We start from the raw sequence: 25,959 nt of genomic DNA, 5'->3' as shown, positions 1-25,959 counted from the left end.
CTTGGCACATGTTTACCTATGTAACAAACATGCACATCCTGCACATGTACCCCAGAACTTAAAAAAATAATAATAAAATAATTAAAGAAATTTAGAGATTTTTAGAACATGTTCCACAATGTAATTGTGCAGGTAATCTTTACATTTTTATACTTGATATTTTCCTACTTTTAGTTTCTTTACTGCTTGCTTCTCACCAATGTTTGAAGAGTATGGTAGATGGACTAAATGTACTTTTTTATACTCCCAAGCCTAATGGCATTATCATTTATCCAGATGTTCACACCAGAAATCTGGAAAGCCAGACACCACATCTCCCTCACCTCTATCATCCAGGCCATCAGCAAGTTTTCCTAAATATTTCTCAGATTATTTTCAGTCTCATAAATTGAAAGTACATAAATCCAGGCCTTAATTTATCTTTTTAAGATTTTTATTATTTGTTCATTTATTATCATTATTTATTTATTTCGGTAGTGACATGGCCTCACTCCATTGCCCAGCTGAAGTGCAGTGGCGCAATCATGGCTCACTGCAGTCTCAAACTGCTAGGCTCAAGCAAGCTTCCTGCCTCAGCTTCCTGAGAAGCTTGGACTATGAATGGGCTTATGCCACCACACCTGGCTAATCTCTTTGTACTCTTGAAATATTCTTATAGTCTCTTATCTCTGTCCAGTCCCACTTTCTCATATCTACCAGAGTAATCTTGTAATAGGAGATATGATTCTGTAACATCTTTATTTAAAGTTTTTATTGGATCCCCATAATCTTCAATTTTCACAAAAATTCTCCATGCTGTAGGGTCTATAAGCCTCCCCTCTCTTCACCAAAAATTACTCTGGTTCTAGCACACCACTGTAACTTACAACCTTATCTTTCCATATATTTTTGGTTTTAGTCAAACTCAGAGTTCTTGTAATTTCACATTCTCTATTATATACAATTTCATGATTTGAACATTGTGTTTTAGAGTAGTGGTTTCTTATTCTTGGGTGTACAGGAGCATAAGAAACGTTTAAACTTGGGAAACTTTAAAAAATTCCAGTGCCCAAGCTATATCCTAAAACAATTAAATCAGAATGTCCGGGGGTGGTATCAAGGCATCATCATTTATTTTAGGCTCTTCCAGGTGACTCTAGCATACAACCAAGTCCCACCTCCCACTCCCCACTCTTATCGCACCTCCAACATGATTCTCTAATTTGTTTAAATCTTGTTAATTTTTTAAAAATTCATGGGTGGTGATGACTCTTCTTGGGACCTTTCTTGACAATCCACCCCCTTGCGCAGGACTGTGTACCCCATAGCGTCAGCTGCATATTGTACTCTGCAGTAGCTAAGGAATTAGAACATAATGTTATTGAAATATCATTAATTGAACACTCAGAGTGCCAACTCTTGATAATATATGAAAGTACCTTGACTGTAATTTTCAATGGGGGATGGGACAGCCAGGCTTAGCTCAGGAGTCAGCAAACTTTTTTTGTAAATGCAGTAAATATTCTACTTTTAGCAATAGTATTTTATTTTACTTAAATAGAAAATGTAGTAAATGTTAATATTTTTGGCTTCATGGGCCATGTAGTCTCTGTCACAACTACTCAGCAATGCAGTGTAGCTTGAAAGTTGTCATAGACTATTATGAATGAGAGTGTCTGTTCTAATAAAACTATGAACACCGAAATTTGTGATTCCTATGATTTTTATATGCCATGAATTATTGTTCTTTGCATATTTTTCTTTTTTTTTTTTTTTTTTTCTTTTTTGAGACAGAGTTTCACTCTATCACCCAGGCTGGGTAGTATGATCATGGCTCACTGCTGCAGCCGTGATCTCCCAGGCTCAAATGATTCTCCCATCTCAGCCTCCTGAGTAGTGAGGGATCACAGGAATGCACCACTATGCCTGGCTAATGTTTTAATATTTTGTATTTTTTTATTTTAAAAAATCATTTCAAAATCAAAACCATTCTCACAGACTCTACAGAGACAGGCTAGATGTGGCTCATGGGCTATATTTTGCCAGCCCCAATCTATATTGCACTTTTTCAAATTGTAAGTGTATCATCTCTCTGAGAATCTAATAAGTCCCCTATGTGGGACATGTCCCCACATTCAGAAGTCACTGCTGTTAGAAAATGGGAGCAAGTTCTACACCTTAGATTTGCTGGTCTAACAAAAAGCTTGAACTAAACTAATTTGGACACAGATTATTTAAATATATAATATGGACCATTTCTATAAAATAGAAAATGGTATTTTCAGCTTGATTTCTAGAATGTTGAGTATATAGTAAGTTTTCAGTGTTGACTTGCTAATGACTTTAGTAGAGAGATTGGATTCTCTAAGTTTTTGAGGATTGAAAAAATGATTTGTCTAATGAGATAGGTTTTGTTGGATTTTTAAATAAATAGCTCTTATATAACTTTATCCTAGTGATTTCTGTTTCTACTGCATACCCAGTATACAGTAACTCTCATGAGCAGCTCAAGTTGAGAACCATTGGTCTAGTAAAGCATCTTCTCCTTTGACAAAGAATAGAATGAGAGCCAGGCATAGTTGTACGTGCCTGTAGTACTAGCTACTCAGGAGACCGAAGCAGGAGAATCATTTGAGCCCAGGAGTTTGAGTCCAGCCTGGGCAACATAGCAAGACTGCTATCTCTTTAAAAAAAAAGAAAAGAAAAGAAAAGAAAAATGAATTTCTAAAAATAGTATCTTTGCAGTAAAAATTTCCATGAGATATTTCAGACTGGTTGTTTAAGACAGTAAAGAATGTATAAAATAGGATCATTCATCTTTTATCTCTAAAAGATAGCCATTGTTAGGTCATCTTCCATTCGTTTATATGTTTTCTGTACAGATATGAACAGGTACTTTTTTTAAACAAATAGGATTATACAATATGTACCATTTTTTTACTTGTTTTTACTCAGTTAATATTTTTTAGACATCTAGAGAAATTCATTTCTCATAAATAATTTTGTTATTTAAAAACAAAAGCACAGAAGATAATTTTTTAGTGACTTGGTAACCAGAGCTGATGAGAGTTACAGATTGGAAGCAGAGCTATTTCTAGTATTGTTTGGGGGCTGGAACAGATCATAACTCTCCTGCCTTTTACCCTACCAAAAAGTAACACACTGCAACAATCCAGTCAAAATTAGTTTAAAGTGAGGATTATTGTCAGTCTTGAGGGGGAAAGTTACAAAAGGAATTTCTGAAATATGTTCTGGAAGAAGGAATATTCCCTTCCAGAGAATTATGGTGATTATAGGCATGAGATGCTTCCAAGTTTCTGTTGTTTTGTGTATTACATTTTTAAAATGTTTGTTTTGTATATTTTTCTGCACTAGCAAAGTCTCTCTCATGCTTCCTCCCTTCATTGTTGCCCAATTGCTAGAAGCTTAGATGAGGTGGGGTATGAGTGGAGAAAGAAAACTGTGAGCCTCTGCGTGTTCACTTTAGCATAGACAGTTTAAGAAAAGGCTGTGGTAGTCCACTCCTGTCTTTTTACTAGGTGTTCTTCCCAGGGACTTGGGCATCTGCTTTTGCTCTAGTCCTTAGGATCCTGCAATTCTTTTCACCTGAACTAATCCAGTAGGTTTCATGTATTTGCCAATAGTGTTGGGACCTTAGACAGCTTTGCTTATCTAGAGTTGATCCAAATCTTTAGAGGTCCTGTTCACTCATGAGGTTATACTGATCTATCAGGTAATTCACAATAATAGTAATAACACAAAACCTAACATAACTGTAAATATTCTCGAGAGAGTTCATTTTTTCCATCATAAAGAGTATAATTTTTTGAAAGAGAGAAACATAGAAGTAAATCTGACATTAGGATACTCTGTTCATGTTCAGTCTGATGAAGGAATAATCCTGGACTAGTCACTGGAGGACCATTTGAGATTCTATTTGAACTTTATGATTATTTTGATATGTTGGGGTTTTACAAAACAAACTGAAATTTTACTTTGCCTTATTTTATGTAGATTTATTGGTGCGGTCATAGCTACATACTCAGTAGTCAAACAATACTTTTTTTTATACTGTCAGATAATCTCCTGTTCATAGTGTTAAATATTGTCAAGAAATTATTTCCTTTAATTGTATATAGGAGCTTTTTAAAGTGGGCTTGTGATAAAAGGTGGATTGTTGACTTCTTCTGTTGAAGAGTCTGGTTGTTGCAGAGCCTTTCCCTGTCTCAGAGTAAATTGAGAAAAGAGCTCCCTTGATGAAACATACACCCCCATATTACACTCCCGTATATTCTCACTTTCTTAGGTTCACTTTGGAAAACTATATCTTTTAATATGCAGATATCTTCTGAAGAAGTTGAGGTTTTTAAATTTTAATGTATTTATTATAAATGAAAGCCATTTTTTGAGAGTTATAGTCTGAAATACTGTTCCCTGAATGCTGGAAGAGTAAAGCCTCTAAAAGGCAAGATTTGCCTATTTTTCTGTAATCACTAGCATCTATCTCTTATGCCATTGAGAAGCATGCATGGTAGTTTAATATGCACTGTAAAATATATCAGATGTCTCTTCTTTAAAATAATTTCAAATTGCCTGAGTCCATTCTATGTGCCAATTGTTAAGAATTGGGCAGGCTAGGCTGATTTAAAAAAAAATCTTTCTATTCCCTCTTTCATTTTTTAAAATTAAACTTTTGAGACTATAAGAATCACAGTTGTAAGAAGCAATACATAGAGAGTGCATGTACCCTTTATCAAGTTTACCCAGTGGGAACATCTCGGATATCCACAGTATAATATCACAACCAGGATATTGACATTGATGCAATCCACCAACCTCATCCGGATTTTGCAAGTATTTCTTGAACACTTGTGCTCTTCTCTATATGTCTTTAGTTCTTTACAGTTTTATTGCTTACATGTGTATCTACTACTGTAGTCAAAGAACAAATCCATCACCACAAATATTCCTCATGTTGCTTTTTAATAATCATACCTGCCCTCCGTTTTAAGGACTCTTTGCTTTATTTTAAAATTCTTAGTCATTTATGGTCTTGATCTAATTATTCTTTAAACTTATATCTATGCTTTTACATTTTTAAAAAATTTGGTAAAAACATATCTGATGAAACATATTCACTGTTGTCTGGTCATGATAGCTCACACCTGTAATCCCAACATTTTGGGAGGCCGAGGCAAGCAGATCACCTGAGGTCAGGAGTTCAAGACCAGTCTGGCCAACATGGGGAAACCCCATCTCTACTAAAAATGCAAAAATTAGCTGGGCATAGTGCCAGGCACCTGTAATCCTAGCTACTTGGGAGGCTGAGGCAGGAGAATTGCTTGAACCCAGGAGGTGGAGGCTGCAGTGAGTTGAGATCACTGCACTCCAGCACCACCACCCACCCCCCCAAAAAAGGTACTCACTGTTTTATCCACCCTCACATAGATCACTTCTATGACAACTGATGTGTGGGTTTTTTTCCCCACACCAAGCAATTCTCTAGGATACCAACTGGGTGTCCTACAGTTTAATTCAGTTCTGTTGTCTATCTGTTGTTAGCATCCAGTCCCCCAAGTTAAAGGCACAGTCCTAGAAACGAGTCCCATTTAGACACCAGTAGAAAGTCTGAGTTTACTGTATTTCTGACTGGCTGTAAGTCAGGGGCTCCCATTGACCCCTCCTTGAGGTTTCATCATTTGCTAAAACAGCTCATAGAACTAAAGGAGGCCAGGCGTGGTGGCTCATGCCTTTAATCCCAGCACTTTGTGGGGCCAAGGCAGGCAGATCATGAGGTCAGGAGTTCCAGACCAGCCTGGCCAACATGGCAAAACTGCGTATATGCTAAAAATACAAAAATTAGCCCGTTGTGGTGGCGGGCACCTGTAATCCCAGCTACTCGGGAGGCTGAGGCAGGAGAATCACTTGAACCTGGGAGGTGGAGGTTGCAGTGAGCTGAGATCATGCCATTGCACTTCAACCTGGGTGACAAGAGCAAGACTTTATCTCATGGGGTAGAACCTCAAGAAAACACTTCACTGGTTATGGTTACTGTTTGATTATAAAGGTTACAACTTGAGGCTGTGTGTGGTGGTTCTCACCTGTAATCCCAGCATTTTGGGAGGCTGAGGTAGGAGAATCAGTTAAGGCCAGGAGTTCTAGACCAGCCTGGGAAACACATGCAGATCCTGTCTCTACAAAAAATATTTTTAAAAAACTAGCCAGGCATGGTTGCTCACATGTGTAGTCCTAGCTACTGGGAAGACCGAGGCAGGAAGATCACTTGATCCCAGGACATGGAGCCTGCGGTGAGTTGTGGTCATGACACTGTACGTCAGCCTGGGCAGTGTTGCAAGACTCTGCCTCAAAAAAGAAAAGAATCATGTGGTGTTCATTCGTGTTGGTTTATTTCACTTACCATAATGTCCTCAATGTCCTTTCATGTTGTAGCATGGGACAAGGTTTCCTTCCTTCCCTTTTAAAACTGAATAATTTTCCATTGTATGGGTACCATGTTTTGTTTATCCATTTAGGGACCTGTGAGTTGCTACCACCTCTTGGCTATTGTGAATAATACTGATAAACATGGGTGTGCCAATATCTCTTTGAGATTCTGCTTTTAGTTTTTTTGGGCATATACCCAGAAAGTGGAATTGTTGGATCATATGGTAGTTCTGATTTGAATTTTTTTCAGGAACCTTCATACTATTTTCCACAGCAGCTGCATCATTTTACATTCCTACCAACAGTGTATATCCATATTTAATGATATTTGGATACATAGGTTTTGATTCATCCATTTTAGTTCTATTTATTTAATGACTTATTGACTTTTCTTTTACAATTGATGGTGAATACCTAGCCCAAATCACAGATGAAATACTTTGTATTAGAGAATGTTTGCATATCAAGGATGATCCTCAAGGCGACATCTAAATATTTTCAAGTCAGCTCTTTCTGGTGTAAGTGAGAGAATCCTTACCTGAACTAGTTTAAGTAAAAAGAGGAATTTTATTACAAGGGAACTCGGATGTTACATTGAATCTAAGGATGGTAATGTGTCAGGGACTTAGAAATCACTGGTTAAGAGACTTGATTCTCTCTTGTCTTTGATGGATCTTTTTCCTTCTTGTACTCTGGCTTTCATCATGCGATGATGAAGTAGCTTCACAAATCTTGAGGCTTTCAGCTTCAGCCACCTAAAGAGCAAGTACATGTAGTTGGTCCCAATCCAGAAGTCCCAGGGCGAGGGAACGATTGGCCCAGCTTGGATCCATTGCCTTTCTTTCATACCTCACTACAGTATGCTCAGGGAGAAGGAGTCAGTGCAAAGACATCTGTGGGAACTATATGGAGTGATTAGGAGGCAGTCGGGTGGTCAGAAGGAAAGGGAATGAATGTGAAAGAGAATGAAAAGTGTGCTTGTCCACTGTCTCTCAGCTGAGATGTCAATGAACAGTCTATTGAGGTCACACTGGGGAGATAATACTAGAGCTTAAAAAGTTCTGGGTAAGGAACACTAAGATGACTAGAGGCAAATTTTTTAAAAATCTAACTGATTTTTTAGTATACCAAGTTCAGGGCCACAAGGAGAAATTTTAAAAAGTCCTAAAAGGTAAAAATCATTCACTGGTTTCTGGAATGATCTGAATTAGGAGGTAGGTTTAAAAAAATCTTAACACTGCTATTTAGGGCAGAAAATAAAAGATTCTATCTCAGTAATTAACTTTTATAATTTATTCTAAGAAGTTTACAAATATATCAGGGGTTTAATATAAAATTGATGGATGATAGCTACATAATAGGGACATTTAGAATAAATTATAGTGTTAACCTTTTGAAGCCGTGGAAGGAATTATTTCCCTATCAGCCATCAGCGATGATGATAAACCTTAGAATGTATTCAGTGCTCATTGTGTCAGGCACTGTGTGAGACATTTTTCTGTGTATTATGTCATTTAACCTCCCAAACCATAAATGCTTACTATTTGCTAAACTTAATTTTCTAAGTTGTATTTCAACAGGTGGTTAACACTTTGCTTTTCCTTTCAGAGATGTGGTACTGGATCTTCCTCTGGGCTCTCTTCTCTTCTCTGTTTGTCCATGGTGCTGCAGGAGTGTTGATGTTTGTGATGCTGCAGAGGCATAGGCAGGGAAGAGTCATCTCCGTCATTGCAGTCAGCATTGGATTTCTGGCTTCCGTAACTGGAGCGATGATTACCAGTAAGTTGATTTTGTTTTGTTTAAGGATGTAAGTTTGTATGCACTTGCCATTTTGGTAGCTGTATTCTTATTATATATGTAACATTAGTGAGATCTTTTATGTAAATATTTTTCAACACTTCACACACTCCACATAGAAGGTAAAAATGAGCTGATTTATTCATTGAACAGATAGTTTTTGTAATTCTGCTGTGTGAAGAGTCCTTTTACAAAGTTTTGTGGGAAATAGAAAAATTTGTAAAAATTGGCAAGAGGCCAATTCAATGGGAAAATTCACAGTGATTCTAGTTTCTGCTTTAAAGTTGCTCACTCTCTAGGAAAAAGGAAAGGCATAAAATATGACAGTGATAATTATCATTAAAAAAGCAAGAGCATAGCCCTGAGGTCCTTAATGTCATCTGCCTGTGACTACAAAATCAAATTGCACTTTCTTCTTATACGCGCATTACTATGGCCTACTAGAAATGAGCTGTGCTAGTGTGTCCTCTAGTGCTTTGCAGGTTTCCTGCTGTGCTGCCTCATGAGCATTTTCAGACAAGTTTTCAGGTTCATTCCCTCTGGCCTTCTCTGCCTAACACTGTATTTAGGCCCCAGCTCCAGCCTTGACTTCAAATAATTAGTTATGGTTATATTATCAGCAGAAGGTATCCAAATTACCAGCAGCAAATCCATACAGGTCTGCAGCAGCCTCAATTCTTGCCTCCTCAGAAGAAAGAATTCGACTGAGGGGTGTAAGACAGAAAAAGAGACCAAGGCAAGTTGCAGAGCAGGAGTGGAATTAAAAAGCTTTAAGGAAAGAAAGTACACTTGGAAGAGACCCAAGTGGGCACTTTCGAGGTCAATTGCCCCATTTAACCTTGGTCCTAGGACTTGCCGGCCCACTTCCAGTGTCTTGCACCCCTCTTTCCTCATTCTTCCTTTAGGGTGAGCCGCCAGCATGCGTGGTGCCTTCCTTACACTTGGGAGGCGAGTATGCACAGTGTGTTTAAGAAGTTGTATGCATACTCACCTGAGGCCTTCTTCTCTTTTCCAGTGGAATGCCCCCGAAGATCATACTCCATCATTTTGTCTCTTAATGAGCATGCTCGAGCCCACTTGGCAATTTCCTGAGATTTTGTTGGAAGCTACTGGTTACCAATTTCAAGTGTTTTTATTTATTGGGAGATTGCCTCTTCCTGGTGCCTGTGATCATTTCAGTGTGACAACTGCCAGACCATCACCTGATGGTCACCTGACATTCCTGCTGGATAGAGAGAGCCCTCTCCTGCCCCACTCTTGACTACCTACCTACTCTAATAATTTCCGCAGCTGCTGGTTGAGCAGAGCTTAGGTGTGCACTCTGTTGAGACTGCAGTGTGCCACATTTGCTTGCTTGCTTAGTGTGGTTGTGCCAGAAACTGGCTGCTTCTCTATGCTGCTATTGATTCTTCGACTGCCAATGCAGAGAAGCGTCTATTGCCCTTTGCATCTGGCCTATTCCCGTATGTCAGGGGCAACTCACTGCTACCACTGGGTCTGTTTTGGGACTCATTGGACAGTTTCTTCTTCCTTTCTAGTTGATTCTTGTCTCAGAGATAGGAAGGAAGCCTTATATTTATAATACAAATGATTCCCCTCTTCACCCTTTCCAGAGTGATTGGCATCCTTTGTCTTGAGAGGAAACCCCTGCTCCCATGTCCCTGGGTATGTCCTATGGCACTAATAAAACAATCACAAAATACTTGTGGGAAATGGGGAGGAGTCTGGTTTCTTTATCCTTCAATTGCTTTTTTTTTTTTCCTGTGTTATCCTATGTTGTTTTTATAGTTGCTTTTGTTGTTTCTGCATTCAACCTCTAACTTTATCATATGGTACCTCATATGCTTTGTCATAGACAGGGTTTTAAATAGGTACTCAGGTTTAATTAAAGCACGTGGTCTGCATAATAGGAGTAGTAGCAGATTCAGCAGGAAAAGTAGAATGGAGCCAGATTCCAGAGGGTCTTGAAAAGCTATCTGGGAAGTTTGGGCTTTTTATTCTTCAGGCCATGGAAAACAAATGGATATTTTTGAATGCAGTTGGCAAGGGACAAAGCAGTTCAGTGGAAAATTTTGTTTTCTAGTTAAATATAGAATTAATGTAAAGAAACAAGAGAAACCCCTGAAAGAGCAGGGACCTGGTCTGTCTTCATCACTGCGTGATCCCCCAAAATAAAACAGTACCTAGAACATAATTGATACTCAAAACATACAGGTGTGATGGATGGAAGGAGAGAGAGAGAGGAAGAGAGGGAGGAAAGTAAAGCAAGAAGAGGGGGTAGGGAGAGAGAATAAAGGAGAAGGAAGAGGAATTAAGAGGCATTAACTGTAATCTAAACTTGAGGCCAGGTTCTGAACTACAGTAATGGCTGTAGGTTGGGAAGGAAGGAGTTAATGTAAGAACTATACAAAGGACAAAAATCTAAATTAGTTATTTAGTGTGTTGGCATACAAAGAGATATGAAAGGGGCTGCCAGTAGTTTTTGAAATGGTCACTGATGTAATTGTGGAACCATGAACAGAGGAGGAAGGAAGAAGAAACAGCTTGTTTGGAAGTTTAAGTGGTGTGTGTGTGTGTGTGTGTGTGTGTGTGTGTGTGTGTATACACACACATACATATAAGTATTTATTATCATGCATTATTGCAGAACTTTAAAGAGAGCATGAGAAATGAAATTCTTCCATTTATCTCTGATGATATGTGTGTATATATAACCCATTTTCAGTTCAGTCAAGAATAAAATAAGCCAGTGATTTTAGAAACTGCCGTGTTATATTTTTCAATCCTTAAAAATATAAGTCTGACACAATTTCAAGTAAACATTTGTGTCCATATTAGCAATAAAACATTTAATTTTTTTCTGGCTAATTATCTGACCTGCAAACGTGAATTAGGAAAACTAGCCAATGTGAATAGTTAGTTATAATTATTTTCTTAATATGAATTGTGAATGCTAGTGCACTCATAGCTGTATATTCAGTTCAGTTATCGATTGCCAGATATCTATATTCAATAAGATGCTGCCTGAATATAGTTACATATTCATTATGTCTTGCTATTTCATGTATTTTATTTTGAAACTAGAGTGATTTTTCATTTAATATTGTTAGTTAATACCAGAATTGGGAGAAACCAGTTTCTATGTAATGTCTAATTTTAGCTGTTTAATTTTAGCCAGTCTAAGGGTGTAAAGTAAGTTCTCGTTGTTGGTTTAATTTGCATTTCTGTGATTATTAATGAGTTTGAGCATCTCTTCCTATGTTTATTATGTATATTGGAGAGAGAAGATGAACAGACTGCTGGCAAACTAAGAAAAAAGGGTTAAGGCGGAAGAGTAAAATACAGAGCATAATAGAAGAAATAACTGAATCTCAATAATACAGAGAATTATAAAAATAAAATAGTTTTATGAATAGCTATATCTAAATATAAAATGTCAAAATTGGCATAAGGGGAATTAGAAATATGAGTAGGAAAATAATTTTTATTTCCAATTGCAATATTAAAGATCCTTCTTCCAACAAACTCCAGGCCCAAAAACGTTTGCAGGAGAGTTCTACCAAATTTTCAAGAACACCTAGTTTATATTTGATTCAAGTGACTGCAGAAAAAGAAAGAGTAAAAGCTGTGCACAGTTTATTTGCAGAGGTCATTGTGATCTTGTTGCTTTAAACAAGATGAGAACTACACTAGAACCTTAGGAATGCTATTCTTGGAATGCAAAGATAATTAAGTATCAGAAATGAGTGCAACTGCATTTCAATAAACATTATTGATGGACACTAAAATTTGAATTTCATATAATTTTCATGGATCATGAAATGTTATTCTCTAGATTTTAAAAAACACTTAAAAATGTGAAATCTATTCTTAGCCTGCATACTGTACAAAATAGGTGGGTGGGCCACATTTGTGAATTGTTGTTTGCCAACCCTGATCTAACTGTGCAAACTGATAAGAACACATTATTAAAACTAATTCTTCCCTTAACCTTGTTCTATTTTTTTTTTGTTTTTCTACCCATAGCTTTTTGTGTCTCTTCAACCCTTAACCTTTATCATATGTTTGCCTTCTTTTTTTTTTTTTTCTCTTTCCATTTTAGAGATAGGGTCTGGCTCTGCTGCCCAGGCTGGAGTGCAGTGGCACACTCATACCTCATTGCACCTTTGAACTTCTGAGCTCCAGTGATCCTCCCAACTCAGCCCCCTGAGTAGCTAGGAGTACAGGCTATTATATGCTTTCTGTAAGAAAATATGCAGGGCTTTTTATTGGTATGCCCATCTGCAGGCACTTAATGTTGTGTGTCAATGTTTTCTGTCTGCTGATGGCTCCTATTCCCCTTTGTCCTTGTAGTTTTGTATCTTTTACTCACCTTCAGATCATCTCAGCAGTGTTGTTTTCTTCACTTCATTTGGGATCTTTCCTTATTTCTACTTGATTATGTTTGCTACTGTTCATGGTGGCAGATCCACATGTGTTCTTTATTTCAAGCACCCTATCCCACTTCTCTGCATGCCTGCATATATTAGCCTCAAAATCACCATGAAAATAAAGATCTTAACGTACTTTTTCAACTAGCTGTTGTTCAGCAAGATACCCTAAGGAGAGTGAAAACTAAAGAACAAACTGGGTAAGATATTTGTTAAAATAATATATCACTTTATATAATTGTAAAAAGATTAATATCTAGACTGTATATTTTTTAAAGACCCTATGACTCAAGTAATAAAAAGACAACCCAGTAGAAAAACGGATAAAATACTTAAGCATTTCATAGAAGTAGAAACCCTAATGGCTAATAATATGTGAAGAGAAACTCAATCACATCAATTGCCAAGGATTTGCAAATTAATCAGATAGATAATATCTCTTACCCACTAGACTGGCAAAAAAATTAAAAAAAAAAACCACAAAAATGGATATTACCTGCCTCTGAGGATATGGAGTAACTGAAATATACACTGGTACAACTAATTTGGAAAAATAATTTGACACTATCTAGTCAAGTTGAAAAGGCCTATACCATAGGGCCGAGCAATTCTGCTTTTACCCAGGGATCATGGAGAAACTCTTGACTGTATGTGTGTGCTGGGGGTTGTGGGCAAGAACGTTCACAGGAGCAGTGTTTGTGATTGTAAAACACTGAAAACAAAGAAATGTCGTTGGCCATAGAATTATCCAGATAAATAAGTTGTGGTATATTTATACTTGCAATTCCTTATGGCAGTGAAAATGAATAAGTTATAGCTGCATACAAAAAATATAGTTATTTCATACTATATTCCATAATATATTTATGATCTGTTATTTTAAATTAAGAATTTATTGAACTTGTTCATTGTATACCAATATTGTTGTTTGAAACATAGGATTGAAAGATAACCTGGCATTTAAAATGAAACATCTTTCATATCCTGACGTTTAAGATGAAAGTTTCTTGGAATTTTAGGGACGTTTTAGGCAAGTTAGGTATAGAAATTAAGTTACATTTTAAAATTTTTATTATGTCAGTACTGTATGATTATATTCATTATGTAAAACTGAAAACATTATAAATAAAGCAAAAGTCCCTTTTGACCAACACTCTCAAACTAGTGCTCTTCTCAAAAGTAATCCCTATTTTCCACCAGATTCTTGTTGATGCATTACATTCACTCATACATACATCAATACATGCATGCATACATACACATGTATGTATGTACTAGTAAAGAATACGTGTTTTATGTTTTATTTTCTTTGTTACATGAATCATATGTCTAAGTTATTTTAGTTCATATAGATCTATATTTTCCTTTTGAAACTGTATGGGTTCATGATACAGACCTCATGTAGTTTGTCTCCATCTGATGGTGGACGTATGTTTTGTTTTTGTTTGATTACAGAATTGCTGTATTTATTACTATATGCGTGCTTATGCATGCATATGTGTGTGTTTATATTCTAAATACCAATCATCAATTTGTTTTACACATAGCAAATGTTTTTCTAGTCTTTCCTTGATGTGAAACCTTTATGGGTTTTACTCTTTTTTTTGTGGTCTTAAGAAGATCTCTTTTCCTAGGATCGCAAACATAATTCTCTTACATTTTAAAGTTTAGATTTGTACTTTTGTTTTTAACATTTAGTTATTTAATCCATCTGGAATTTATTTTGGGGGATGGTGTGAAGTAGGGACCTAAATTTATTTTTTTGAAATGGCTACCAGTTGTTCTACTATTTATTGGATGGTGAATCACTGATTGGAATTATCTTTATCATTTACTACTACGATGATTACTAGCCAAAATTTGTTGAGTACATACTAGGATCATCCACTATGTTAAACACTTGACAAGTATCATCTTTTAATCTTCATGCCCACCCATTTTATGGTTGAGTAAGCAAGGCATGGGAGGCTAAGTGATTGCCCAGTGTAACACAGTTGCTAAGTAGTAGAGCTTGGATTTTAATCCAGGAGTCTAGCTCCAGAACCCCTGGAGAGTTTGAATTGACACATTTGTTTGCCATTTTGCAGGCAGCCTGAGCTAGTAATTGCTTCGATTTTCCCCTTCTTGGATCATGATGGAAAACTTAGTATCAGAGGGATGGAGGCCAAATTGTGGTTTTTAAAATTGAAGATAGTCATCTAAATCTAGGGTGAATCCAGAGAAACATAGAGTATTACTCAGGCTTATTTTAACATAATTTCTGATAACAAAGGTAAAGGATACTTAATATTTTTAAAGGATGTCATCCAATTCTAAAATCTGGATATGTGACCAATTATACAAGTTATTTTATTATTTGATTAAGTAAATGTTGATGCTACTAGGAGTTTAGAGATGCTTATCAGCTACTTTATCATTTTCGGAATTCTTTGTTCTCATTTTCACTTAGTATAAATATGAAGCAATAGAATGATTTTTGGAATTATAGCCAGACTAACCTGGATTGAAATCCCAGCTCTTGTACTTGCTGTATTTCCTGGGGCTAGTTACTGAACCTCTCTGAACCTGTTTTTTTCACGTTTAAATTAGATGATAATACTGAGGGGGTGGTACGATATTTAAATATGATAATATTTGTAAAGTTCCTAGCAAAATACATAGTATATGGTAAGTACACTAATTTCCTTTTATTTAAAAACATATATGAAAGCTCTTGGGTTAGGTTAATAATTTGCTTTTCCTGTTTTCCTGTTTACATCTCTTATGGAGCAATACAATTACTTTTATTTGGAAGATTTTGAGTGAAGTACAAAGAATTAATCTTTAGCTAATTTTTTTCTAAGTTGACAAGTAAAAATTATATCCTAATTTTCATGACTAGGTTCCAATCTTAATTGTAATTGTAAATTCAGTGTCTTCAGATAACTTATCTTCCTATGTTCTTTTATTTAACCATTTTAGGATATGTAGACAGTTTTTCTAAGAAAGTAGTTTTCAGACCGGCCAGGCACAGTGGCTCATGCCTGTACTCCCAGCACTTTGAGAGGCTGAGGCAGGCGGCTCATGAGGTCAAGAGTTTGAGACCAGCCTGACCAACATGGCGAAACCCCATCTCTACTAACAATACAAACTTTAGCCGGGGATGGTGGTGCACACCTGTAAACCCAACCACTCAGGAGGCTGAGGCAGGAGAATCACTTGAACCTGGGAGGCAGAGGTTGCAGTGAGCCGAGATCGTGCCACTACACTCTCAACCTGGGCAACAGAGTGAGACTCCGTTTCAAAAAAAAAAAAAAAGACAGTTTTCAGGCCATCTCAGTCTGTGAGACATCATATTATAATATAAATGTTACCTCCTTTATGGTTCCTAAATGTGCTTTTAAAGTTAGCCACTTAGATCCCACATCATTAGGGATGTTCTGTGAAGATCAGATGTTGAATCAGTTGGGTACTGAGGTTCCTCATATGTGAGATTCTCCTATTCTTGGAAGTGTACATTACCTAAAGAACCTCCCTAGAATAGATGTCAAGTTCATTTTCCATTCCTATTAGATGTCAAGATACTAGTCTCCAAATAACTTAGAGTTGGATGCTTTATTTAAAAAGCAATGAACTATTTTATATGCTAGATTGTGAGATGGATTAGTCAGGTGTTATAGTTTACATGACATTTAAGAATTAATTTTATTCAAAAAAGATACCTTTAATATTAAAATATTTATTAATAATTTAGAAATTACATTTTTCTGCATTATGATTTATAATTATCAGTGTGTTATGTTTGCAGAAATGCTACAGAGGTCTAGCTAATTGAATGGCCAGATGAGAGGTTGCAATAATGAATTATTCATTTTTTTATGAACACATTTACTATCAAGTATGCAGCATATACCATCAATACGTATCTTTTGATTGAATAGAAAAGTCTGTTTTTCAAATAAGTGGCTAAATACATTATGGTAAGTTGTGACTTTCACTAATCACAGGGAAACTTTTTCATAGAAAGTGGATAAAATGAGAAAGATGATGACTTAATGTTGTTTTGAGGAAATGAAAAGAGCTCTTAAGGTGCAGCCATGCAGTGTGTTATAAAGTGAGTGAATGTGTCCCTTCATTTCTCCTTAGGTGCAGCAGTAGCGGGCATTTACAGAGTAGCTGGGAAGAACATGGCCCCTTTGGAAGCGCTGGTATGGGGCGTTGGACAGACTGTATTGACATTAATCATCTCCTTTTCAAGGATCCTCGCTACACTTTGAGGTTTCTGTGAGAATGTCTTACTTCATATAAGGAAACAGATGTACAGATTCCCTGAAAACGGCATTGTTAAAAGTGGAAATGAAGTTGTGCAAGAATGTGGACTGAGCAGGTCAAAGCATAAGGAAGACCTTGAGCTGTGTGGAAAGATTGCCCTCTGGTGTTCAAGTGATTGCACTACCGCACTGCACCTTATGTGCCTCTGTCCCAGGCAAGGTGCATTAAGACACTATGTAAAGTTACAAGAAAAAGCACCTTGTTTAGCTGCCTATCAGGTTAACATTGGTGTTGAAATCATCGTTTTTAACAGTGTTGTGTTAAGTTACAGGGATGTTTCGAGGTATTGATATATGTGCCAAACTCTTTTCTTTTTGTTAACATTGATCATGTGACAATTTGCAAGTGTAGATGTAGCTGAGTGCTGTGAACATATTTGACATGAATTCAGGTAATGTACTAAGATTTTTGTCCTGTAACACTAAATCCCGTATGAGTGCTAAATACCGAATTGTTTAATATGAGAGAAATTAATTGGTTTTTAATGTTGCACATTTCTGGGATTTAGGGCTTCAATATGTTTAGGTATTATTTAATTGATGTGGAAGATAAGTCTTCTTAATGGAAGACTAGCTCAAATGTTTTAAGAACTCAGAGTGGCTCTATAGGGTGCATACTTTTCACTAACTTAAAACAGTTTCCCTTGTGCATAAATATTCTATAAAAATTCAGAAACTTTAAGGGTCATACACATTGATTGTAGTTTGTGTGTCATAAAAATGTAATTTGAAAATTTTCTTAAAAATTTTGTAAGAAAAAAAGTCTGAAATGCATGTTGCATTCTTTGACCCTTCTAAAGAAAGTTTTTGCCTCGTATCTCATGGACAAAACATCTTTATAACTAGTATCTCAGTGGGATAATATTACATGTTGCATATATCTTGATTTTTGACAAAACATAAACAGTCTTTCATTCTGGAGTATTAACTGTTTTTAGAGAGTGGCCTAAATTAGGCTCTGGAAATAAAGACCTCATTTGTAGATAAGTAACAAGTAAGTTATATAGGAAGAGTAATAACTGTTCTTTGGATATATGGTAACATTATAATTTTGTTAAAAAAATTGGGGAATACAGTAGGTAATTTTAAAGTTTGGCAGTCTCAGCATATCAATGCAGTATTGAACGTGTATTTGAGTAATTTATTTCAGTTGTTCAGTTCTTGATTTATGATATTACGATTTAAATTTAAGTTTACTGGAAGAATCAGTGAGGGCATGTGTTAAAGTGGAAATGTCCTTTATATAAAACATTTTAAGAGGTTTTAGCAATACATAATTGCAAGAGTATAGGAAGTAGGGTTGAACTGGTCTTCCAATGAGATTTTTTTTGGCACCAGATACAGTTAAAATGTGCTAACTCAAAGTAGGAGCCGTTGCAGAGAATATGAAGTTAAGGATAATAAAAAAAAATCTGGTAGCCTCGCTGTTTAATCCAATTTGCTATAAAAGTAGGCTTCTCTAATATCCCATTCAAATTTAAGAACTTTGTTACCTGCATCACTTTTTCTTTACCCAGAAGCAGAATATATCCACAACTTATCAATGAGAAGTTGGGGAAGCAGTGCTTTTACCAGTTTACCATTATGAATGGCAAAGCAGTATGTATTTGACAGTAGATCATCAATTGATAGTCTCTAGAATTTTTTTAAATTACCTTTTGCAGTTGCATTGCAATTGCAAATTTGGGGGATTTACTATCACTGTGGCTTGGAAATTTGTTTTTAAAAAAAACAATAAGCAACTATGCATGGATCTTTGAAGTAAATCTTAAAATTGATTCTTTTTATTATGTACAAGCCTGAAATTGTTTTCATGTGTTCTTTATATTGCTGATGTTTTTACAAATTAAATTTAGGCATAACTTTTCCAAGTTAATCTGATTTTTTCTTTTCTGCTAGACCTGAATTGTGTTCCTCTTTACTTTGGCTATTCTGTCAATAATTTAACGCATTCATGTTCTTCCAGAGGAATTACCAATAGCATGTGGAAATTGTTTCAGATCTACAGAATGAATACTTATTTTAACATATGGTTATTTTATGATTTAAGAAAGTTATGGTAAAGTAATATGGAGCATGATTCATAATCCAAAATTAACCAGAAAATAACTTGGATACATTAAATGTACTAATGTGTGGACCAAAGAGTTAACTCTTGTTTTTACTCTAGAATGAAAGTATAATTGAATGGTTAATAATTAGTTTGTATGTAGAGTGTCCTGCCGTTATCTCATTATCAAGTTGCTTTACGTTATGAATTGTGTGTGTATACTTTTAATTTTAGTGGTTATTTTTGGTTTCTTTGCTGTTTTCAGTTACTTCCATTGGGATTTTGCGCAGCGTCATTCTTTTGATGTTTTGAGATGCAGTTGAATAGTGTGAATTTATGTATTGTCTTAATAGCTGTTTATATGCTGAGATTTTTTAAAAGTTAGTAGCTTTCCTATAGACACAAGAAATGTTTAATGATATATATATACACACACATATGTATATCATTATATACGTATATAGAGTGCTGCTATATATGAATACAGTTTACTTGGAAAGCTTTTTTTCAATGAACACTTTCATGTTCTATTGGAGAATTTGTTCAGTGTAATGATCTTTTAAATAGGTTTGAGGATGTTTGAGAATTTTGAATTTTGGGAAAATTGTCTTCACTTAATAGAGCTGGAAACCCTTGTTTGGGATATGACAAAAGCCCTTATTGATATATTTGGGTTATACTTTGTTAAAATTTATATGTGATTTAGCAGTAAATTTTCTTTGTGACAAATACAGGAAGGGAGGGAGGACCGTTTATAGTGGACACTCCTTTATTTTAAAATGTTTAATAAAATATTGCTAATAGTGAAATTAGTTCCCCAAAGAAAGAACTCATATATGCCCAAACTAATTATTATTTATCACACTGATTAAAAATACCCATAGATCACAGCTAGTCAGGGGGCCTCAAATAAACTACAAATAATGCTTAAAACTTTAAAAGAAGAACAGGTAGTCTTTTCCATGGGACAGTTCCAAGGTAATACCCTATCTTGCCTAGGATAAGCAAAGTCCTAAATGATGGCTATATTCAGGGCTTGTAGTTGAATTATTATTCTTTTAGATCTTAATGTTTACCAAACAGTGTTACAATTTGTTACCCAATATACTTTTTTTAGTATTTGTAGCATACATTTCCACTGCTCAAAAAAGTATAAGGGTTTTGTTTATACCTTAAATGAGAGAAATAAAGAAATGAGTTGGCTTGTATATCTTGTATTTGTGATATAAGGAACGGGGATAATTTAAAATCACAGAATGTTGTGGAAAAGGTTTTCAAAGAACCTCTAATGAAGAAAGTGGGGCTGCCATATCATGTACCCAGCTGCCACTCACACACCAAATAATTCCATTTTGTAAACACTTTTTGTGAATCCGCTGTGTAAAGTGCTGTACCAAGTATTTTCTCTAGTAAGAACAAGAATTACCAAGATGGGATTTTTGATCTTGAGTCCACCAAGAGCTAGCAAGATGATTTTAAATCCTAAAAAGTTTGGGACAACATTTTGCTTCCTGATCTTAGTTGAGAGTTAGCCTGTTTTACCCCTCAAGATTCTCAGTTTCCTGGTTCATCCACTAAATAGAATTTCCATAACTGAGATACCATGGCTGTGACATAGTGAAGAGAATACTAGACTCCAAGTCAGCAACACAGGTTGAATTAAGACTCTGTCACTTGTCAACTTTTTGACCTTGAGCAAATCATTTAACTTCTCTGAGCCTCACTTTATAAAATGTGACTAATACCTCATGTAGTTATTGTGAGGATTATGTGAGATTGTTTATGAATGGCAAAGCAGTATGTATTTGACAGTAAATGATCAAAGGATAATCTCTAGAATTTTTTAAAATTATATTTTGTAATTGCATTAGCAATTGAATATGTTTTGTAAAATTCAATTTTCTTTTATTTCTATATTTTCCTTATATATATTTTAGGAAAGAAACTAAAAACATTCTCTTATAATTTTGCTTCATCTCCTCTTCACCTTTTCTTTTTAAAATCAGCAGATCTTTAAGATCCTTTTGTGAATTTGTGCTGGTAGAAGTGGCCAGTGCAAGTGGGACTAAATTAGGTCTGTTGACCACTGGTTACAATAGAAAAAGGGTAGAGAGGTAGTCAGCCTTTACTCCTTTACCTAATCCCACTTAGCTCCCTTGGATTCATTCTGCCATTTTGATTCATTGACTTTCTGCTATTTGCAAATTATTCTTCTTGAAAAGTAAGAGCTATATATAGCCCCTCTGCCTATATGTCTGCTTCTTCTACCAGCCCTGGGCATTTGGCTCTGCAGTATAGTACCAGTTCTTTAGAAAAATGGAAGGATATTCAGTGTCTACCAAGTCCTTTCTTCCACGGGCCAAGTGTGCTTAAGCCCTAGATGTTATTTTGTTTATTTTTTTTAACTTTACCATTATTTTAAATTTATATCCATCATATAGTTCAAGGAGTAACAAGATGCCTGGAGCAATTTCTGAAATCTCAAACCACTTCGCTCTTGACACTACAGATTTTTCTCTCAGTCTGAATCAGAATCTCTGCAGTCATTATTTGTTTTTAAGATGTGAGGAATGAGGAAAATTACTGAAGAAATTCTAGCAGATTGAGATTGCAGATAAATTTGGTAACACTTGTTGGGTAACTGGGTAAATTACTATTTCTTTTAATAATTGAGGTGAAACTCTCAATGGTTAAAATGGACCAATAATCAAATGGTTTTATAATCTTTCTTAGCTTTCCTGTCCTTGTTATAACATCTTGGAAGAAGACTCTTCAGGATAAAAAGGACATTATTTGATTAAAAATTATAATACTTGGAGAGGTAACACAAAAACAACATATTTGATGAAGTGCCCTACATCCTGTGAACACAGTTTCAACCTTTTTGTTAGGACTATAAACTACACTGGATGAGTATGTATACTGCATGTTTACACATGCTGTGTTTCTTTACATGTGAGGCTTCACTGACCACTGTGTGTTCTCAAATTGTATTACGATTTTCATGTGTGTGGTAACAGCTTTGCTCTTCTCACTAAGGAGTGCTGTTCTGTGTAGGCAGTACAGTGTTGTTAAGAAGGTTGCTGAATTAGTTATCTACAAAGGTATCTGTGAATTGGGGGGAAATAATGCTTAATATCTGAAGTATTTTTAGTAAATGTAGAGATATATCAGATAATACTTTACTAAATTAGTGGAAACACATTTCTGAGTGAACTGAACTATGAACTATAATCATCTCTTACCCTGAGTTCAGGGAAGTTGTTTTCACATTCTTTACATTTATTCCACATGTGTTGAACTGACATAATAACTCTTCCCTGATTTTGAGAATGGATTTAGCAGTTTTCTAAAAATCCTCCTCTTGCCATATAGGTGTCGTATGTTATAGTTTAAACATATGTATAGTTTGTTGGGAGAATCCAAGGAGCTGGTATAGGAAAGAATATTCTTAACACCTACAGTTATGCAGCTCTAATCTTTGAAAAGTAAATAGTTTAGGCAAGTCAGAAGAGCATGAACCTCATACATACGTTTTTAAGATTAGGTGGTGCACCCACATGTATCTACTCTTGGTAGTAATGTGACTTTCCCCTTTTTGGGAATGTATTTAGGTGGATAACTGAAACTGAAAAGCAGTTTGACACAAATACACAGGAAGAGGAATTATGGTGCATAATCAATCATCTGAGTCACGTAACTGTAACACTTTTCTCTTAGATATAAATTGGTAATTACCAAAAATCACCACTTTAAAAATATTCTGTCATGCTGAAGTAAGCACTTTTCTTGGAGCCCTGTTTAAATGAATAATAGCGTAAGAGGACCACTGATGACGAAGTCTCTCTTGTTTTTAAATTATTTACACATCATTGTTAAGATAGTCTTAACAGTTGACACTCTTAGTGTTTGTGATGTAGGATGTATTTACAATGGTGGCATTTTTAAAAAGATTTGGCCCTCTCACCAATACACACATTCAGATGTGAGCTCCACACATTGAGATGGACAAATGGGAAATTCAACAGTATTTTTTGTTTTAGCCATCTAACTTGGTAAAATTCATAGGATTCTACCATAAGTATTAGCCCCTGATTCTAGTTATTCTGAAATGAGGAATCAACTTTATCTTAAAGTCAACTAGCTAAAATGTCTTTATTTAAATAGCAAAAATATAGTTTACCTGACAGGTATTAAAAGTCTCACTTTCAAATTGTAACTCTCAGACCACTGATGAATCATTTAGTATGTCACAGGCAGATTTTAAAAGCTAAGTGATGCTTTAGTGCCTTGTACGTTAAGATACTTGTGCAAAGTGGATTTAGCAAGATTCAGGATTGGCACCAGTGAGTTGGCTGGGTACACGCCACCCGTGACTGGGAATTCCGAGTTCAGGAAGCCTAACAGGTAGTGGCTACTAACTTTATATGGTTCAATGTAAATCAGTTACTTAACATTGACTGTGACAGATGACAGCTACTTTCATTATATTTTCACGATGTGGTATTTTTCTCTAGTTTTTCTTTTTCCAAGTAAGTATGAAATGGAAAAAATGTAGTTAAGAAAATTAAATGTGGGATTTTAAAATTTAGTTTTGTTGTAAACTAGAGATTCTAGTGAACAGTGTTAGTTTTATACTGTAGTACAGGGCACACACTTTAACCTTTCGATATGTTTACCATCAGGGATTTATTTTTACTATAGAAATACTAAATGTACTGTGAAGCTTAAAGACAGGAGAAAAAACGTTGGAGGGGTAATACACAAAAACAAAGGCATATTTGATGAAGTACCCTATGTTATGTGAACACAATTTCCCCCTTCTGTTAAGACTATAAACTATGCTGTATGAGTATGTGTACTGCATGTTTACATAAAGCAGTTTAATTTCGAAGGATTATTTTAAAAACTATGTTTATATATAATACCTAACAAGCTGTAAATATTGTATATTATTGATTTTTAATTTTATATAAGCAATTTTTTATTTCCCAATTCATGTACAAATCTCGTTGTGTATATAGCATAATTTCCTGGAGAACACAAATTTTGCAGTGAATTTTAAGTATTTTAATTGCAGTAAGCATCAGTTTAGCCTTAGAGATGTTGATCTTTATTTTAAATTATTTTCCACCATTCTCATTTTCTTCAAAGGGCAGCAATAAACATATGCAAGTTATTTTTAATTATAGAAAGTAGGTCTACAACGATAAGATCTAGGTTTCAATTCATTGCTTTAAGGAAAAGATGCACAATTACTGTCATTCAGTGTCTGATCACAGGACCATTTCCGTGGTCCACATGTGGCTCTCCTCTTTGTAATATACAGGGTGAACTCTTTACTGATACACACAAAACAACTGTCAAAAGTGAATCCAGCACTTAACTGTCATTACACAGAATTTATTGGATTAAAAATTTGTAATATACAGTATTTTAATAAAGTTTCTGTATTCAATTTCATGCACTTATATATAAATAAACCTGTCTTTGAAAGCTTTATGGGGTGTTTGACTCTTGGTGGACTCAAATGTCTTCTCTTGCCTTTTTGTCAATTTTTCTGGCCCAGTTTTACCTACAGATTTAGGAGGTAGTGCTTAAAAGGCGAGAGGCATAAAGTCTAGTTAATAGATTTGCCTAGGACCGGTCCTGGGCCACATAGCATCTACTGAGTTACTGTTTAAAGAAGCATGCTATCAGTTTTCGTAAAGAGTTACCATTTATTGAGTGCTATTATCTGTTAGGCACTTCATATGGTTTTTTTTTTTTTTAACACTTAACCCTTCAAATGATATGTTTAATCCTCGTTTTACAGATGAAGCATTTGAAGTTAAGGTAGGAATCTTCTCAAGGTCACAGAGCTAATGATTGCTGGGCTGGGGTTTTCTTGCTGTATTGCCTGTGCTTCTCCCCAACTCTGCTGTGTTGGTTTCTACAGAGTATTTTAGCAGTTTTTACCTGTAATGAGGTAGTATCTCATTACTGTCAAAAAACCAGATGAAATTATGTGATTTTGAAAAATTGTCAACTCAGGATTTGAATTGTGAAATTCATGCATATTTTGAATTTTTGTTAGGGATTTATCAGAGAAGTGCTACATACCCTCCTAGGTTCAGCTACTATCTTGCCTGCAAAGAGATTGGAGCTGATGGAGCCAGTCACTGTAAATGTTTAAATGAATCTTGCTGTAGTGAAAACTAGCTTCACTTTAAACATTGCGCAAGCGTAGTGGAAGTAAAACACTTTTTCACATACACTGATATAGTCAATCCACGTAATTACTCAGTAGAAATGTATTTTCTTCTTCCTTGGTAATTTTTTTTGTTCATTCGTAACAATCATAAAGTTATTCAATATATTGTCTCCCTGGCCATGAATCAACATCTTGGACAAAATGTAAATCTTGAGATCCCAAAAAAGTTTTCCATTTCTTGGCTCTTGAAGTAATATTTTTGCAATTAAAAAAAAAGTGTCTCTGGGCATTTTATTTGCTGAGCATTTAAAGAAGACACATCATCACTGGTCATTAGAGAAATGCAAATCAAAACTACATTGAGATACCATCTCACACCAGTTCAAATGGCGATCATTAAAAAATCTGGAGACAACAGATGCTGGAGAGGATGTGGAGAAATAGGAACACTTTTACACTGTTGGTGGGAGTGTAAATTAGTTCAACCATTGTGGAAGACAGTGTGGTGATTCCTCAAGGACCTAGAAATAGAAATTCCATTTCACCCAGCAATCCCATTACCGGGTATATATCCAAAGGATTGTAAATTGTTCTACTATAAGGACACATGCACACGAATGTTCATTGTAGCACTGTTTACAATAGCAAAGACCTGGAACCAACCCAAATGCCCATCGATGATAGACTGGACAGGGAAAATGTGGCACATATACACCATGGAATATTATGCAGCCATCAAAAACGATGAGTTCGTGT

General features: G+C 35.5%; 1 protein-coding gene and 1 long non-coding RNA gene across 2 annotated transcripts in view; one reads left to right on the top strand and one right to left on the bottom strand.

Moving 5' to 3' along the window:
- The window catches only part of TMEM170B (transmembrane protein 170B), a 42,665-nt gene extending 18,155 nt beyond the window's left edge, over window positions 1-24,510 (top strand). The window contains exons 2-3 of the mRNA XM_032249938.1: window positions 8,032-8,202; window positions 16,776-24,510. Of these exons, the coding sequence (XP_032105829.1) occupies window positions 8,032-8,202; window positions 16,776-16,906 (302 nt within the window). The 3' untranslated portion in view covers window positions 16,907-24,510. The remainder of the gene's footprint in view (window positions 1-8,031; window positions 8,203-16,775) is intronic.
- LOC116531252 lies at window positions 15,094-16,043 on the bottom strand. The gene is made up of 3 exons (XR_004260337.1): window positions 15,906-16,043; window positions 15,735-15,738; window positions 15,094-15,173 (listed from the first exon to the last, which is right to left on the bottom strand). It is a non-coding gene; the product is annotated as an uncharacterized LOC116531252 (long non-coding RNA).
- Window positions 24,511-25,959: the final 1,449 nt, after the last annotated feature.

Source organism: Sapajus apella, unplaced genomic scaffold, assembly GCF_009761245.1.
Source record: "Sapajus apella isolate SASKATOON/1434 unplaced genomic scaffold, GSC_monkey_1.0 scaffold70, whole genome shotgun sequence".
Lineage (NCBI taxonomy): Eukaryota > Metazoa > Chordata > Mammalia > Primates > Cebidae > Sapajus > Sapajus apella.
Note: the sequence above shows the minus strand (reverse complement) of the source record. Positions and strands in the feature narration are given on the sequence as shown.